The 15,055-nt window shown below is 38.7% G+C and overlaps 1 protein-coding gene across 1 annotated transcript; it reads left to right on the forward strand.

The window, feature by feature from the left end:
* Positions 1 to 8: 8 nt before the first annotated feature.
* On the forward strand, positions 9 to 9,631 carry ZFAND5 (zinc finger AN1-type containing 5). The gene is made up of 6 exons (XM_040620242.1): positions 9 to 298; positions 4,583 to 4,742; positions 5,175 to 5,286; positions 5,924 to 6,027; positions 8,547 to 8,672; positions 9,397 to 9,631. The coding sequence occupies exons 2-6, from the start codon at positions 4,592 to 4,594 to the stop codon at positions 9,543 to 9,545; spliced, it is 642 nt and encodes a 213-aa protein (XP_040476176.1). The 5' UTR covers positions 9 to 298; positions 4,583 to 4,591; the 3' UTR covers positions 9,546 to 9,631.
* Positions 9,632 to 15,055: the final 5,424 nt, after the last annotated feature.

Here is a 15,055-nt window from a genome sequence, read left to right on the forward strand (position 1 = left end):
TGCCGCGAGCCGCGTTAGCCGCCGCGGCCTCCGGTCCTCCCTCCGCCTCCTCCTCTGCCCCCCCTCGCTTCCCTCCTCCCACTTCCCGAGCTCCGGCTTGTCCCGGCCACGCTCGGTGCTACTGCAGGAACAAAGGAGGACCCCGCGGCGGCGGCAGCGCCACCTCCGCCTTCGACCCGCTCCCGGCCCGCGGCGGCTGGTCCAGGGCGCCCGGCTCGCCCCTCTCGGAGGCCTGGGCCCGGCCCCACCGCGCCGGCGTCGCGCGCGAGCCCGGCTCCTGCACTCCTGCCCCCGCAGGGTGAGTGGTGCGGAGCTGGGGGAGGGCGCCCGGCGGCTCGTGCCCGGCCGGGGGATGGGAGTGGGGGGGACCCGGCCGCCGCGGGCCCCTAGCGGAGCCCGAGTGGGCCGCGGCTGGCGGCCTCCGGGGGAGGGGAGCCCGCCCGCTTGCTCAGGAAGCACAAAGACGGAGGCGTCATCCTGTCGTCGTGGCCCGAGGGTCCGGCACCCCGCGCCCCCGGCTCGCCTGCACCCGCGCGGTCCGGAGAACAATGCCCGGCGTGTGGGCTCCGGGCCTCACTCGCGTCGGTCCCGGCCGCCTTCGGCGCGGCGCCCGGCGTGGGCAGCCGGACCCGGAGAGACAAAGGGGCCGTGGCGGCGGCCGCGCCCCCGGTCCCCCTGCTCGCCGCACCCCCCCTCCCCAGTTCGCCGCCGCCGCCGCCTCCTCGGAGGAGCCGGTCAGGGTCGGGGGTCGGCGCGGGGCCGGCCTGGCCTGCGGAGCTGCTGTTCTGCATGACTCAGTGGTTTTTGGAGAAGGCCTTGCTGGGCTCTCCTGAGCAAGGCCTCGGCTTAGAGAGGGGCATGGGGGGAGGGATGGGGGGGGACTAGTGGGAGCCGGACTTGTTCGGAAATCCGCTGGAACGTGGGTGAGGGGGGCTCTTCTGTCGTCGTGTTTTAGTTTTGCCAGCGTCGCTGCGTTTTTCGCCCAAGATCCCTTTCACGAAGGAAAAGGAGCACCTTCCCCTTTGTTTCGTGCATTTAGGATGGTGAACGTGAAATTCTTGCTCGCTTTCCACGCACTCCGTGGAACCGTGTTTTGAGGAAAGGCCCATATTATCTTTATTGAATGCCTCCTAAGAATCTGGTCTAAGGACATTAGGGTAAAGTAGTGTATATAGGTCACAGAGCCCCTGGTTTTAAACCTGGCATTCAGGTAATTTACAGACTTTAAAAAAAAAGACTAAAACGAATTTCATTTTATTATCTTTTAAAAGTAGGATTTCAAAATTTAATGAGCGAAAATATTGCAATTTTTATCTTACAACTTTTTTTTTTTTAGTGTTTTCCCCCCAAATTTATTATTCTCCCCCGTTTCTATCCCAGGCCCGGTATTAAGCCTGGAAGGGAGCTTTTAAAAATCAGAGTAGTCTCCTCCTTTTGGCGAACAGAGAAGGGAGAGCTGGAGATCTGGAGAGTAAGGACTTGCCCAAGGTCACTGGCTTAGTTAGAAGTAAGTTAGAGACTAGAACTCAGGTCACAAGCCCAGGTGAGTAGGCATTCTTAACATCTAACATGTGTACCTGAAAACTAAATAACATAGATGTAAAAGGCTTTTTTTTTTTTTTTTTAAATTTGTATTTGAGGCTGGATAGTTTTTCTGTTACATGTCCAGGTTTTAGTTTTCTTTAAACTATGAGTTAGAGGAAGCCACAAACTATAAAAATACACATTTCAGCTATACAAAATATAAAAATAAACATCTCCTCTGTACCTGATAGAGCTGGCCCAGGAGTGCACAAGTTTCTAACAACAAAACTTTAAAGTATGATACTAAATAGTAATGATACTGTATTTTTCTAAAATGGTGCCAAGCGGGAGGAAACAGCACCTAATGGCAAACTACCCCCTCCCCCAAATTGCTGCTGAGCAGAACGATTTAAACATGAGGATTCTTTCTGCCTCGGTGCTCTCTTCTGTGCTTGGTTTTTATAAACAACCCTGACCATTTTGGCTTCATGAGTGATTAATGATGCATCTTAGTTGAATTTGAGATTGTTCACTAGCCCTTCCTACATTAAGAAAAAAAAAATTGTAGCAGCTTTAATGGCATCTTTTTGTTTTGTTTCCTTATTATATTAGATATATGAACGCAGCATCCTTACTTCTTGGGGTTGTGTAGGAGTTGGCAGGCTCTAGGATATAAATAGAAGCTGATTTCAGAGGCCCCTGTTGACTAGGCTTTATGTGAGAGCCTCCATCCAGCTCAGCCTGTCACATTGCAGCCTTGTGACAGGCTGAAGCTCCCGCCCATGTGATCTAAGCTTCTGAGAAATATTAAGGCAAGCTTTGCACATGTGATGGCGTTTAAAAGCTGGCTTTTTAGGGGGGAAAAATCTTCAAGATGGGAAGCTATGTGGAAGGCTAATGTCCTGTTGTCTCTTGTGTTTTAGTTGCTGGCTATTTATAGTGAATTGAAAGTAGTTGTGTTTTCTGAAGAAGGAAAGGTGGGATACTTTGCAAGTCGAAGTGGGTAAAATCATTGATAAGATTCCCCCCTTTTTTATATAAAGGAAGAGATTTTAAGAATTGGATTCGCTAATGTTAACATGGGTTGACTCTTAAATTTAGACCAGTTTGCTATTATAAAGCCACTGTCAGATGACACTGGAAGTTAGTATAGAAACTGTGAGCTAGCATAATTGTTAAGCTGGCTTCAAGGAATGAATTTTTCGCATAGGGCAGATTCCCACACAATGCGTGGGGGGCATTCAAATAAATAATGTAATTTATTATTTGAAGTATTTTTGCACATATTAAAAAATTTTAAAAACCCAGCTGAAAATGTTTATTAATAAACTTCATAAGTGATGTTGAAATGTTTACACTATCCTGCTCCAAAATGAGTCAGCTAAATTCCACTTACTATTTAAAGAGACCATGTCTACTAAATTAGTACTATTGTTTGAAGTAAGTGGTTCTCCATCACCCTCCATATAAGCTTGATTGGCTTGAAGTATTTCTTTTTGCTAACAAAAGGAAAGATTACTATCATTTAACTGTTGGGGAAATATTGTCAGGATTCTGGCCAGGTCAATATTGATTTGCCCTCTAACCCCTTTTTATATAATCTTGGTAAAAAGTGTTAAATACTTGTTAAAACATTTGTTTTAGTAACTTACTAAAGAATGTATTCTAGTGTGTGGTATTTGGGAAAAGCCATATGAAATTCTAGGAGATGACAAGCTCTAGTATGAAGTACTTATTTGAAATGTTTGTAGCTTAACAAATCATAAGTAACCTCCACTGTCAGCGTTATGACACATTTAAATGACAGTGACCACAAGTTACATAGCACACAGTCTCTCAGATATGCTTTTTATACATACATATTTTAAGGTGATATGGAAACTTTCCACAGTTTAAATTTTTTATTACGTGTATTTTCACTTGGGAAAATTTACTAAATTTAGCACAGCATTACATATTTGTGCTAATTTTAAAAGGCTTCTGGAAAAGCAAGGTATGCTTGCTGTATGAAGTTCTTTCTGGTAACCTAGCATTATTAATTACCAAAAGTTGTGTGTTCACATTGCTTTGCCATATTGAAATAGAGCTTTCAAATGTTTCATTTCCTGATGTGAGGAAGATAAGCACTTGTGAAAGTTTTAATGGATAGCCTTTGGCTGGAGAAATGTATAGCTGATAATCTGTGCATTTGCGGGTTTCTGGGCACTGACTTTAAAGTATTCAGACCCAGATTTTACACCTCAAATGCAGAACTTAAAAGGAATTTCATAAACAACTGACCCCTAAATTCTTGGAGAGCTTCACTTGTTGGTGCTAAGGTCACAGGAAAAGCTAGATGATCTACCAGCTCTCTTTTAGTGTTCTGTAAAGGTGTTGCAACATTTTTAAAAGTACCGTTGTTCTGCCTCATAGCAGAATTGTTGAATTACTGGAGAGGCCCAAGTATGTGATAAGGTATTTTAAGAATGCTTTAGAGCTACAGCCAATATATTACCAGTTAAAGAACCACCAGTAGCAATCAAGAGCTTTGATACTTGATTATGATCATTGTAGATTTTTTCCACTGGCAAGTTCCATTTTATATATTTTTAGCTAAAAACACTATTTGATATGGTCTGCCTATAGTACAGGAAAATAGAAAGTGACTTTAAGAATGCCAAGTGTCCAGATTGATTTAAATGTAATTCTGGAATCTGGCAGAGTGACCTTTTCAGAAATTGAAACAAAGATCATGGTGATAGGTGAAGTAATACATTTTAATGTTTAATGATAGAATTTTTTTTTTTTTGGTCCTAAAGAATGTGAAATCCTTATAGTTCATTATTTATCATGTTAGAAGATCATTTCTTTAATGCCCATTGTTTTATAAAAGCAACAAAATAGTCGTAATTTTCTTGGCCTGCTCTTTTTAATGATTAATGTAATTTGGGCCTTTGTTAGAGACACACTTGGTGTTTCGAAGTAACAAAGGTACACTGGTGGCTGTCATACTAATTTAGTGATTTTTACTTTGGTAACAATGCTAATTCATAAAATTTTGTTTTTGTTTTGTTTATAGCAGAAAAATATGGCTCAGGAGACTAACCAGACCCCAGGGCCCATGCTGTGTAGTACAGGATGTGGCTTTTATGGGAATCCTAGGACAAATGGAATGTGTTCCGTTTGCTACAAAGAACATCTTCAGAGGCAGCAGAATAGTGGCAGAATGAGCCCAATGGGTAAGTTTCCAAGGAAAAACCCATTTGAAGAACTGGTGGACAGAAAATATAGAACCAAGAATTGGGGCCTAAGACTGTGAGAATCAATGCTGAGAACCAAAGGAGAGAAGACCTGAGAAAAGCTTGAAATTAAAAGCAACAGCCCAAGTACTTGGCATGACTACATCAGGAATGAATGACAGTCTATCTACAAGCATCTTCTAGCTTTTTCATTTTCCTTTTTGAGGTTTTGTTTTATACTTACGTTCACTGGATGTGACTTTTTTCATATATACTTTTGTTTGGATACTCACTTAATTGTAGGATTCTTCAGCACAGTGAAAGTGCTTAAATCACTAACCTAATTAAATGCAAGTATTTGTTACTTATTAATAGTCTTGATACTGAGTGTTTGTAGTCTTGCTCTTTCTTACAAATCCTTTTTTAAAATAGGAACGGCTAGTGGTTCCAACAGTCCTACCTCAGATTCTGCATCTGTACAGAGAGCAGACACTAGTTTAAACAACTGTGAAGGTGCTGCTGGCAGCACATCTGAAAAATCAAGGTAAGATTGACCATTTCAGGCTTTTTATAATAATACAAGGAGGAAATACAGATATCTGTGCTATCCATACTATTCTAATTATGAGTATTCATATATAATAAGGATGTTAATATATCAGATGCCCTTGGCTTTGCTAGTGTTGCACAGTCTGGGATTCCAGGATCCTTTTAATACATGATCTTATAGGTCATTGAGTAAAGATGTATATTATAACACACTCCATGATACTCTCAAAGATGCTGTGTTGAGAATGCTGTGCTTTTATTTTCTTGTAATTGAGGTTTAGGGATTGTAGAGAGTACGGCTCTGCAGACTATATTTGAATGCTACACATGGCATCATGGCAAAGCTGCCCCTTTTCCCTTAAATTACGGGCACAGCTAAAAGTTCCCAGTTGACTATAATAGAACATCGTAACCTATACAAGTATGCTGCCTTGAATTGATGAGCCATTTATCAAATTGCTTTCTTATTCTCAGCCATGTGTCCTGGGCATCCAATACGCTTTTCAATTTTTAGAGTATTTAGTTGCGTTGATCATGTTGGAAATAATACATAATTTAAAGTTGAACTGACAACTTACCTTGCAAAGAAGTACCTTTAACATCTTTAAAAATGTTTGCTTGAACTCAAATAGAAATGTGCCTGTGGCTGCCTTGCCTGTAACTCAGCAAATGACAGAAATGAGCATTTCAAGAGAGGACAAAATAACTACCCCGAAAACAGAAGTGTCAGAGCCAGGTATGCTTTTTGTTTAATACTAGTTCCATTCCGGATTTGGTAGTATGAGAAAGTGTTGGTGGAGGGATTATTTCCTTCCCATTGAAGGATTAAATTGAAGAGAAAGCTGTAAAATACAGGCCAAGCAAGAACCACTAACTTTAAAGTCCCTCAAGTATAAAATAGTCACTCTTTACTCTTCTTTCTTCTCTGCCCATGCCCATTCCTAGCCCCACCCAAAAATCGGCAAAATTTATAGTTTGGGGACTGGAAATGTTAAGAATTTAATGAACTTAAAAGGTAGTTTACCAATATATTTTAAAGATCTTTAAATCACTAGAGAAAGTATTATTCATAAGTGGGAAATTATCTAGATTAAATTTCAAAGCCATGTAGAAAATTTTGTATCAAAAGCAGTATCAGTCTTGATGTTGTCAATATTGTAGAAAATACTGAGGACAAAGAACATGTTGAACTAAAAAACTTTCAAATTGAAGAAGTGTAGGATCCCTATCATATTTTGTGGGAGTTTAAAACTCAGTGTGGAGAGGCTTTTTTTTTTTTTTTTTTTTCATTTAGTGGCTTTGAGTCTCTGCTTACTTAGCACAACCAGAAGTGCTCTAGTGTTGCCAGAGATTGACTTGTTCTGAATTACCTGTGCTGGACCCTGGAGCAAGTATCTCTGTACTCTTTAGGGCACATAGTTCATTTAGTCAGTTCATTATTTCCTGGTATACAGTGTTGACTGGACACATTATAAAACTTTACTGTGAGGAAATGTATCTGTGGATATGTAATCTGCTTTGGAGGCTGGCTTTTGCTAACATCTCATAGCAAACAAAGCTTATGTGAATTAAAGTAGTGTTAATCTGTAAAGTTAAGGTAAAAATTCTTAAGTTCAGGTGAATTCATACTTAATATTTTGAAATGAGTTCAGTCCTTTTGAAAAAGCTGACCAAATTAGTTTGTGAGGCTTTTCTTCTGTTTGGAGTCGTTGGTTTGTTTTTTTTTTGTTTTTTTTTTAACACAAAAGTACTCTGACTTTGGAACAGTACTCTTGGTTTATATCTGTAACTAGTCTCTGCTATTATTTGTTCTTAGGCGTTCTGTAGTTTGTTCCTCTTTGCCTTTACTGAATCATTTTCCCCTTCTTAACTCCCCTTCTTCCCTGTATGTCCCAGGAATCACTCTTCAGTTTTCTAATGTAGTCAAGGAAGTAGCGTCGTCACCTGTCACCACTCCCCCGCAACTATTCCCACAGATTCCTGATCATACCATCAGGAAAAACTGTATTAAGATTATCATAGTAGATTATTAGGATAAGTAGTAGGTAGAATATTATTCTGTTAGTCTAATATTAACCTATTAGTCTCACTGAATATGTTACTAATGCAAATGAGTTATACATTTGGGGAAAAGTTTAGAGTAAGCTGTCCTGAAACCCATCAGCTTGGTCTAGAGTTTGGGTTTATGCTTATAGCATTAGTGCTGGTCTATTATTTAAGCAGTAATTTTAGCATGGCATACATTAATTTGCTATTCTTTGGGTTTGGATTAATATTAAAATTCAGTGCTTCTGGTATAGTTGTATTTTTATAAAAGTAGAATTAAATTTGGTATTTTGTTTTAAATTACTAGTGGTAATGTAGGCTTTAATGTGGTGAACTTCATATTGACAAGTTTTATTGATATCCTATATGAATTAAAATTTAAAGCCTTTTAGGTGGAGAAACAGGGACTTTCTAAAAGTAGATATCTCTCTTTGTCTAAATTCCATACCCGGTTTAGATAAGTATTGCAAAATAAATAAAAGCTGTGCTTTAAAAGTCCTTGTTTTGCCTGTGGACTCCTTAACAGTCAGAATTTCACAAGTATTTACACAGTCCTAAAGACTGTTTGCTGATCTTTCAAAAAGTTTTTTAAGAACTGTTCAGATCTTCTACATATGACCATATAAAGCATTTATTAAAATGGCAAAATGATTATTGTAAAATGGTGGGATCTGAAGTTAATTAGGGTTTAACGATTTAAGTTTTACTTGTAGAAATTTGCTGTACTTATCTATACAGTCTCTCTTTTGTATCAGTATAAAACCAGAATGACTTTTTTATAGCCAAGTACCTTAGGAGTTGGCAGTTTCATTTACTCAGTAATAATGTCAACTGCCCTAATTAAGAAATTTGCATTTAGGCAAATACAATATGGAAAAAGTAGGCATGTGACCAACATCTCCTGGGTCTTTAAAACCTAGGATTTTGTTCCCTAGTATTAGCTGTTAAGAGTGAGTTTAAAGGAATTTGAGTGGAGCAATCATTTTACAACATTTAGAGGAGTGAGTATATGTTGATTGGCAAGAAATTCTCAGATTGGAAAGAAGTTCTGATATTAAAGTAGAAGATTCTGTATACAGCACATGTTTTTAAGAAAGGCTTCATAAATGTTTTCACTAAAAATCTGTCTTAAGTGTTTCCTTTTTTTTTGACGTAAATGTGAGTGTATGAACTGTTGACAGAGATCTCATTTTCACCCTTGTTTTTCAGTTGTCACTCAGCCCAGTCCATCAGTTTCTCAGCCCAGTACTTCTCAAGGTGAAGAAAAAGCTCCTGAGTTGCCCAAACCAAAGAAGAACAGATGTTTTATGTGCAGAAAGAAAGTTGGCCTTACAGGTATTACAGAACATACAAGACAATGCATATTTTATTGCTAGGATTTAACAGGGAGCTCCCTTAAGAGACTGGTCAGTGTTAACACCTACAACAAAATGCTCAACTTTCAGGAACAGAAAGTTTCCAGAGTGGACTAGAAAGAGGGCAGGATAGTGGGGAGAAGTTGGGTTTGATTTCCATTTGTGTCTCTAATCCTCTAAAACCCTTTATTAGCCTCAGGCCTTCTGAATCACTTTGCTTTATTGGATTGATAAAAATTCATCCCTTTTGATTCTTTGCTTTGTTCTCCTGCGGGAAATGTAGCTGAACTAAACAGTAAGCACCATCTTTGAGCCAGGCAGAAAGTGTTAACATACTTTTTAACTGTTCCCTTTAAATCTCAGAACCCTACGGTTCCCTTTCCCTAGTTTTCACTTGAGGAAATATTATCCAGTTTATGTGGTAGGAGGAGGATCCTCCTTTTGCATCCAGGTCAGTCTGGCTCCAGATCCTGTGTAATTTCTACTCTCTGATAGCTGTAGGAGTTTATGAAAGGATATTTATTTGAATTTCTCACTATGTCAAAAGAGACCGAAAGCTCTTTCACAATTTAAAGTGGCAGACTCTCTCTCATGTTGCAGAGAAGCATGAAAATCTGGTTCCTTTTCTATAGTGACTGAGGTTTTTTTTTTCCTTTTAATTACTGCAAATTCCCAAGTGACTCTACTTCCTCTTGTGTGTACAGGGTTTGACTGCCGATGTGGAAATTTGTTTTGTGGACTTCACCGTTACTCTGACAAGCACAACTGTCCATATGATTACAAAGCAGAAGCTGCAGCAAAAATCAGAAAAGAGAATCCAGTTGTTGTGGCCGAAAAAATCCAGAGAATATAAATCGCTACTTGTGAAGAGACTGAAACTTTGTTTTTATTTTAATATATCGTAGGAAAACATTAAAGAGCAGATGCATGGCCATTTTCCTTTGATGTTCTCCAGAGTTTTACTTTACACTTGTCTGTCTTATAATTGAAATTTTAGGATGTTTGGGTGTTTGTCACAGGCAGAAATGGATAGATACAGCCCTACAAAATGTATATGCCCTCCCCCGAATAAAATTGGATGAAAATCTGCACAGCAAATTGAAAATAACACAGACGATAGGGACAAAATTTAGTTCCCACGTGCCAAACATAATACATGAAATCTCTGCATGTTTGCAGCATATCTGCCTTTTGGGAATGTAATCAAGGTATAATCTTTGGCTAGTGTTATGTGCCTGTATTTTTTTAAAAAATGGTACACCAGAAAAGGACTGGCAGTCTACTTCTACCATAGTTTAGCCTTCACCCTGTTAATTTCCACAACATGTTCTTTGGAAGCAGGAGGAAAGCTATAAAGAGGATCAGACCTTTCCATGAAACCAGTATTTGGTGCCATATGTAAGCCTGGCTGATTTGTCTTCTAAAAGCTGTCAAATAAGACATTCTGTGAAAGGTAAACATCGCAACTGGTTATCATGAGTAAAGCCATCAGGCCAACAGGGTCTTGAGCGATCTTTGAAGCTTATTGTGCTGGCCTGCACCAGAAGATGTCTGCATTACTCTCATTGCTAAAAATGTTGTGTAGCACAGAACTGCGCTAGGATTAATTTGTTTACAAGAAGAAATTAAAACTACATTTGGTTTTTACATACAGCAGCTCTACTGAATAACATGCATCTGAATTTTAAGTTGCAAAGGTATCTGAAAAGTTAATTTTTCATGTGCATCTTTTGTTGAATGTTTTGGTTCAAGAAAGAATGTTTAAAGCTTTTTTAAAGACTTCAGTTCTTAACGTAACTGTACCCTTCTGCATGGAGAATCCTAACCAACATGGCTGCAGTAGACTTCTTAGTGGTATCCAGCACCACGTGCAGAGGGCTGCTTTATCATATTAATTGTACTTGGGTGTAGGACTCTAGTGTTCTTGGGTGTATTGCATGGGCTGCATTATCTACAGCATTGTACAATAACAACTAGAAGAGGCAGTATACTTCACTGATGCTTGTCTGGTAATATCACTTCTGTGTTATAATGGAAGGTTTTTGTGATGTATGAAACTTGTGTTTTTTATATATAAATGAGTATAGTTAGATTAGTATTGTGGTAATGCCTGTTTTCATCTGTAAATAGTTAAGTATGTACACGAGGCACTACTTCTGATTTATTGCTGTGTTCAGTCCTAGTTTTTACTTTAATTAAAGCATTTGGTTTTGCTTTCAATTTTATGTACCTTAGTTCTGAGTTAGATCTGCAGATGTGTACAGATAGTTCATATTTATGTATTGCACATAATCATGCTATTCAGCATTGATGCTATATTGTATTATGTAAATAATAAAAGCCATGTACAGAGGGAAGCTTCCACTTGTCCATTGGGTTTTTAAGCCATAGTTAGAAATCATAAAGGGCAATAGTTAGAAGTGTTTCAACTTTGTAGTTGCATATGTAGACTCTTTGAATGGCTATCTTGCGATTTTTTTTGAATTGCCGTCCCTGAACATGATGTGTTCAAGTGACAACCGTAAGTTGAATTTTGTGAAACATCAAGTATGGTACACGGTGGGCAGTTTATTTTTGAAGGAATGAATAGGCACTTTTTAGGATCACAACCATCTTAGAACTTAAGAGGAGAAAGGAATGGAATTTTAGTAACCATGTCCTATCTCCCTTTTCCATTCTTTTGCTTTAGAGGTGACACTTTAGACATGACAGTTTGTGTACAAAAACAGGCATAGTTTTATTTCTGTCTTGGGTGTAGTTTTAATGTAGATATGGGCCCATGGGGTAGCTGAAGCCAAAAGCAGAACCTTGACATTTCAGTGATGGGAGTCTGAAATGGAAATACCCTAGTTCACTATCATCTGTCAGAGTTCTCTGGGTGCTAGTACTTTTGCTTCAAGTGGGGGAAATCCATGAGATAATCTCCAGAAATATGAAGATACTGAAGAACCACAACTGAGGTGAAAATTACAGTATTAGAAAGGCCAATAATTTTTTTTTCGAAGTTTAAAATAACATTTCTCCTCAGTGCTTAGTTCTGCCAACATTTGCTTGATGAATTTTTAATCTTAGAGTTGAATCAAGGTTGTATCTGGGGGATAATACTTAGCAAGATGGTGGGCCCTTCATTGGTCTGTAACTTTGTGCAGCATGAGATGGTGATAATGTTTCCATAAATTTTTAAGCAATATTTAGAACAGATTTGGACTTGAGGATTTAATTTGTCAGGAGCATCAACTGAGGAGAAAGTGTAAGGCAGCTAGGAAGATTCAGTGCTAGCTAGGCTTGATTCAGACTTGAATGTTCTTCGGTCAGGACTAAGTGGACTTTGGAATGTATACTGAGATCTTAAAACATTTGAAGAATATACATGTTTCTCTTTATATGGACTCCCCTCTGCACATTCCCACTCCAGAAATGTTTTGCTGGGACAAACCATGATAATTGACTATGACCTTGGGTTAGTCCTTTTATCCAATCTATTCAGTGGGCCTTATCTGTAAAACTAGAGCTTCGGTTTGATCTGAGGTGGACTTGGTGCAGTGTGAATTTGTAAAGGAAAGAACTTTTATATTGAGTAGTATGTCATAATGGTTAAGAAGATAATGGACCCTGGAACCAGGATCTGTGAATAAGGATGATAACAGTGGCTGGCACATAGTAAGTATACCCTATTAAACTTTAAAGGCTATCTTTTTAGAGCAGCTTTTAGATTTCACAGCAAAATTGGAAGTACAGAGATTCCCCATATACCGTCTCCCCTGCCCCCAATCTGTGCATAGCCTCCTCTGTTAGCACCTGCCACCAGAGTGGTATATTTGTTAAAACTGTTGAACTTAACATTGGCAAATGACTACCACTCGCTCCATAGTTTACAGTTGACCCTTGGCCTTGGACAAATGTATGGTGGTCTGTATCCATCACTATAGTATACGGAGTATTTTCACTGCCCTAAAAATCTGCCTATTCCTCAGCCTCACCCTAACCCCTGGCAACTACTGATCTTTTTACTGTCTCTGTAATTTTGCCTTTTCCAGAATGTCCTATAGTTGGAATCCTACAGTATGTAACCTTTCAGGTTGGCTTCTTTTACTTAGTAATACACACGTAAGTTCCCTCCATGCCTTTCATGGTTTGATAGCTCATTTCTTTTTAGTGCTGGATAATAAATAATCTGCTGCCTGGAAGTGCCACAGTTTATCTTGGTTGCTTCCAAGTTTTACACCGGTGTGCAAGTTTTGTGTGAACGTAAATCTTCAACTCTTCTGGGTAAACACCAAGTGTGATTGCTGGATTGTGTGGTGAGAATATGTTTAGTTTTGTGGGAAACCATCAAACTTCCAAAGCAGCTGTGTCATTTTGCATTCCTACCAGCAATGTATGAATGATCCCATTCCACATCTTCACCAACACTGGGTGTTGGTCAATGTTCTAACAGGTGTGCAGTAGTATCTCATTTTAATTTGTATTTCTCTGATGAGGTATGATGTGGATCATCTTTCCGTGTGCTTATCTGCCATCTGTATATCTTCTTTGCTTTGAGGTCTTTGGCAATTTTTAATCAAGTTTTACCGTTAAGTTTTAGGAGTTCTTTTCTCCATTTTGGATAATAGTCCTTTATCAGACGTGTCTTTTTGCAAATACTTTCTCCCAGTCTGTGACTTGTCTTCTCATTTTCTTGAGCTATTATTAATTTTAATGTCCTAGAGTAATGATTTCCGGAACTTGGAAAGACAATTGAATTGAAATTCTTAATAAGCACCTAAAAATGGCTAAAAGTCTACTAAGTAATGGCAACATTTTAAGCATTGTAAAAATACAGTGTTATAATTGTATTTTCTGGTGTCCGTAATACATTCACAGAGTTCAAAAACTAATTTATCAATATCACAGGGCCTTGCACATCCTGTCCCATACCCTCCATTCCAAAGACACATGTACATTTTAGGTAACTGTCAAAACTTGGAAAAGCTGTTTGATCTCTTCCCTATCATGTAAACATTGTGTACAGAGACTTAATTTAACTCCTGTTTACTTAATTGTTTGAATGCAAAGTTCTTACAGTGATTTTTGTCCATTAACATTAGCTTATAATTTTGGAGGGAATGATGGGTATGGTTGCTGGCTGGTAACAGTAAGATCGTGTAGCCTTAAACTGCATAAATAGAAGGGTTTCCGTGGGGCGAGCAGCAGGTATAGAAAGTAACTCGAAATTTGACAAAACAGTTTCTTGTGTTTGTGCAATCTTCTTTAAAACAAACACACGTGAACAAAAGAATACAGAAATGCCATTTGATACCTATAGCTATTTCCATATACAAACACTGGTTTTTAATTCATATAAAACCAAAGAGCACTGTTTGTGTGTTCCCCCCCAGAGCACATTTCAGTTCTTACCCTAGAAATGAAAGTCAGACCATTTTGTGACATAAATGTAGGATTCCATTTTGTCTGCAACAAAGTACTACTTTCTTTATTAGCACAGGTGATGTTATAAAGTCATACCTCACATTACACTTAATTTTAACAGCAAGATGATAGAAGTTATAGGTTGCTTTCTGGTTGCTTAGTCTGTCTTGAATATGTTTTTTCCTGATGGTTTTGACTGAAATGATCCCCACAGAACCTCAGATTGTATATATCTGAAATGATTGATAATGTAACCACAGCCGTTCAGAAATTAGGGTAATTCATCAGTGTACTCAGAAGTTAACATGGAATCTAATACATTCTTAAATTTTAGTTGAGTAGAAGATCTGTTCACTAAATAGCATTTAAGTACTTATCCTTTAGAGCTCAAGAATCAGCTAGAAAAAAATATAAACTAACCTAGATGAGCTCAACGTCAATACTAGTGTTTGAGTAAATTTCTGATTGATCCTGTGTATAATCCATGGCAAATTAAAAAATGGTAGTTGATCCTTGCTACATAATATGTGTCTGCCCTCTCCCCTCCCTGTCACTAAAAATGTGTTCAAACATGCAAATTAGAATACCATGCAAATCAATCTGATTTAGATTTTGTATCGTGTGGCACTATATCTGCTCTTTTATAGAAACACAAGGACTGATAGTATTTAAACAAAAAAAATTCTTTGATGAAAACTTAACTAACCCTGGTATTCTGGTTCCACATCCACCTCTTAGGAGAAAAGTACTTCTTACTCGGGCGCTGTTTCTTAAGGTACCCCTCCTCTAGACATACCCCAGGTGCTTAGCAATATCACCCATGTACTTAAAATATTTGCCTCTAATGTCTTGCACTAATAATTGCCATTGTAAAAGCGACTCTACTATAAATACTATAATACTTAAATACAAATAGTTAATCTGCCACCCCCACCCATCAGCCTTTACCATCTG

This window comes from Ursus maritimus, unplaced genomic scaffold (genome assembly GCF_017311325.1).
Source record: "Ursus maritimus isolate PB19 unplaced genomic scaffold, ASM1731132v1 scaffold_34, whole genome shotgun sequence".
Classification (NCBI taxonomy): Eukaryota; Metazoa; Chordata; class Mammalia; order Carnivora; family Ursidae; genus Ursus; species Ursus maritimus.

What these genes read in the sequence shown, in the direction of transcription:
- ZFAND5 (XM_040620242.1), top strand. Translation starts at nt 4,592, where the DNA reads ATGGCTCAGGAGACTAACCAGACCCCAGGGCCCATGCTGTGTAGTACA. An exon ending in AACAGAAGTGTCAGAGCCAG is followed by an intron (nt 6,028 to 8,546) that starts GTATGCTTTTTG and finishes CTTGTTTTTCAG; the next exon opens with TTGTCACTCAGCCCAGTCCA. An exon ending in AAAGAAAGTTGGCCTTACAG is followed by an intron (nt 8,673 to 9,396) that starts GTATTACAGAAC and finishes TTGTGTGTACAG; the next exon opens with GGTTTGACTGCCGATGTGGA.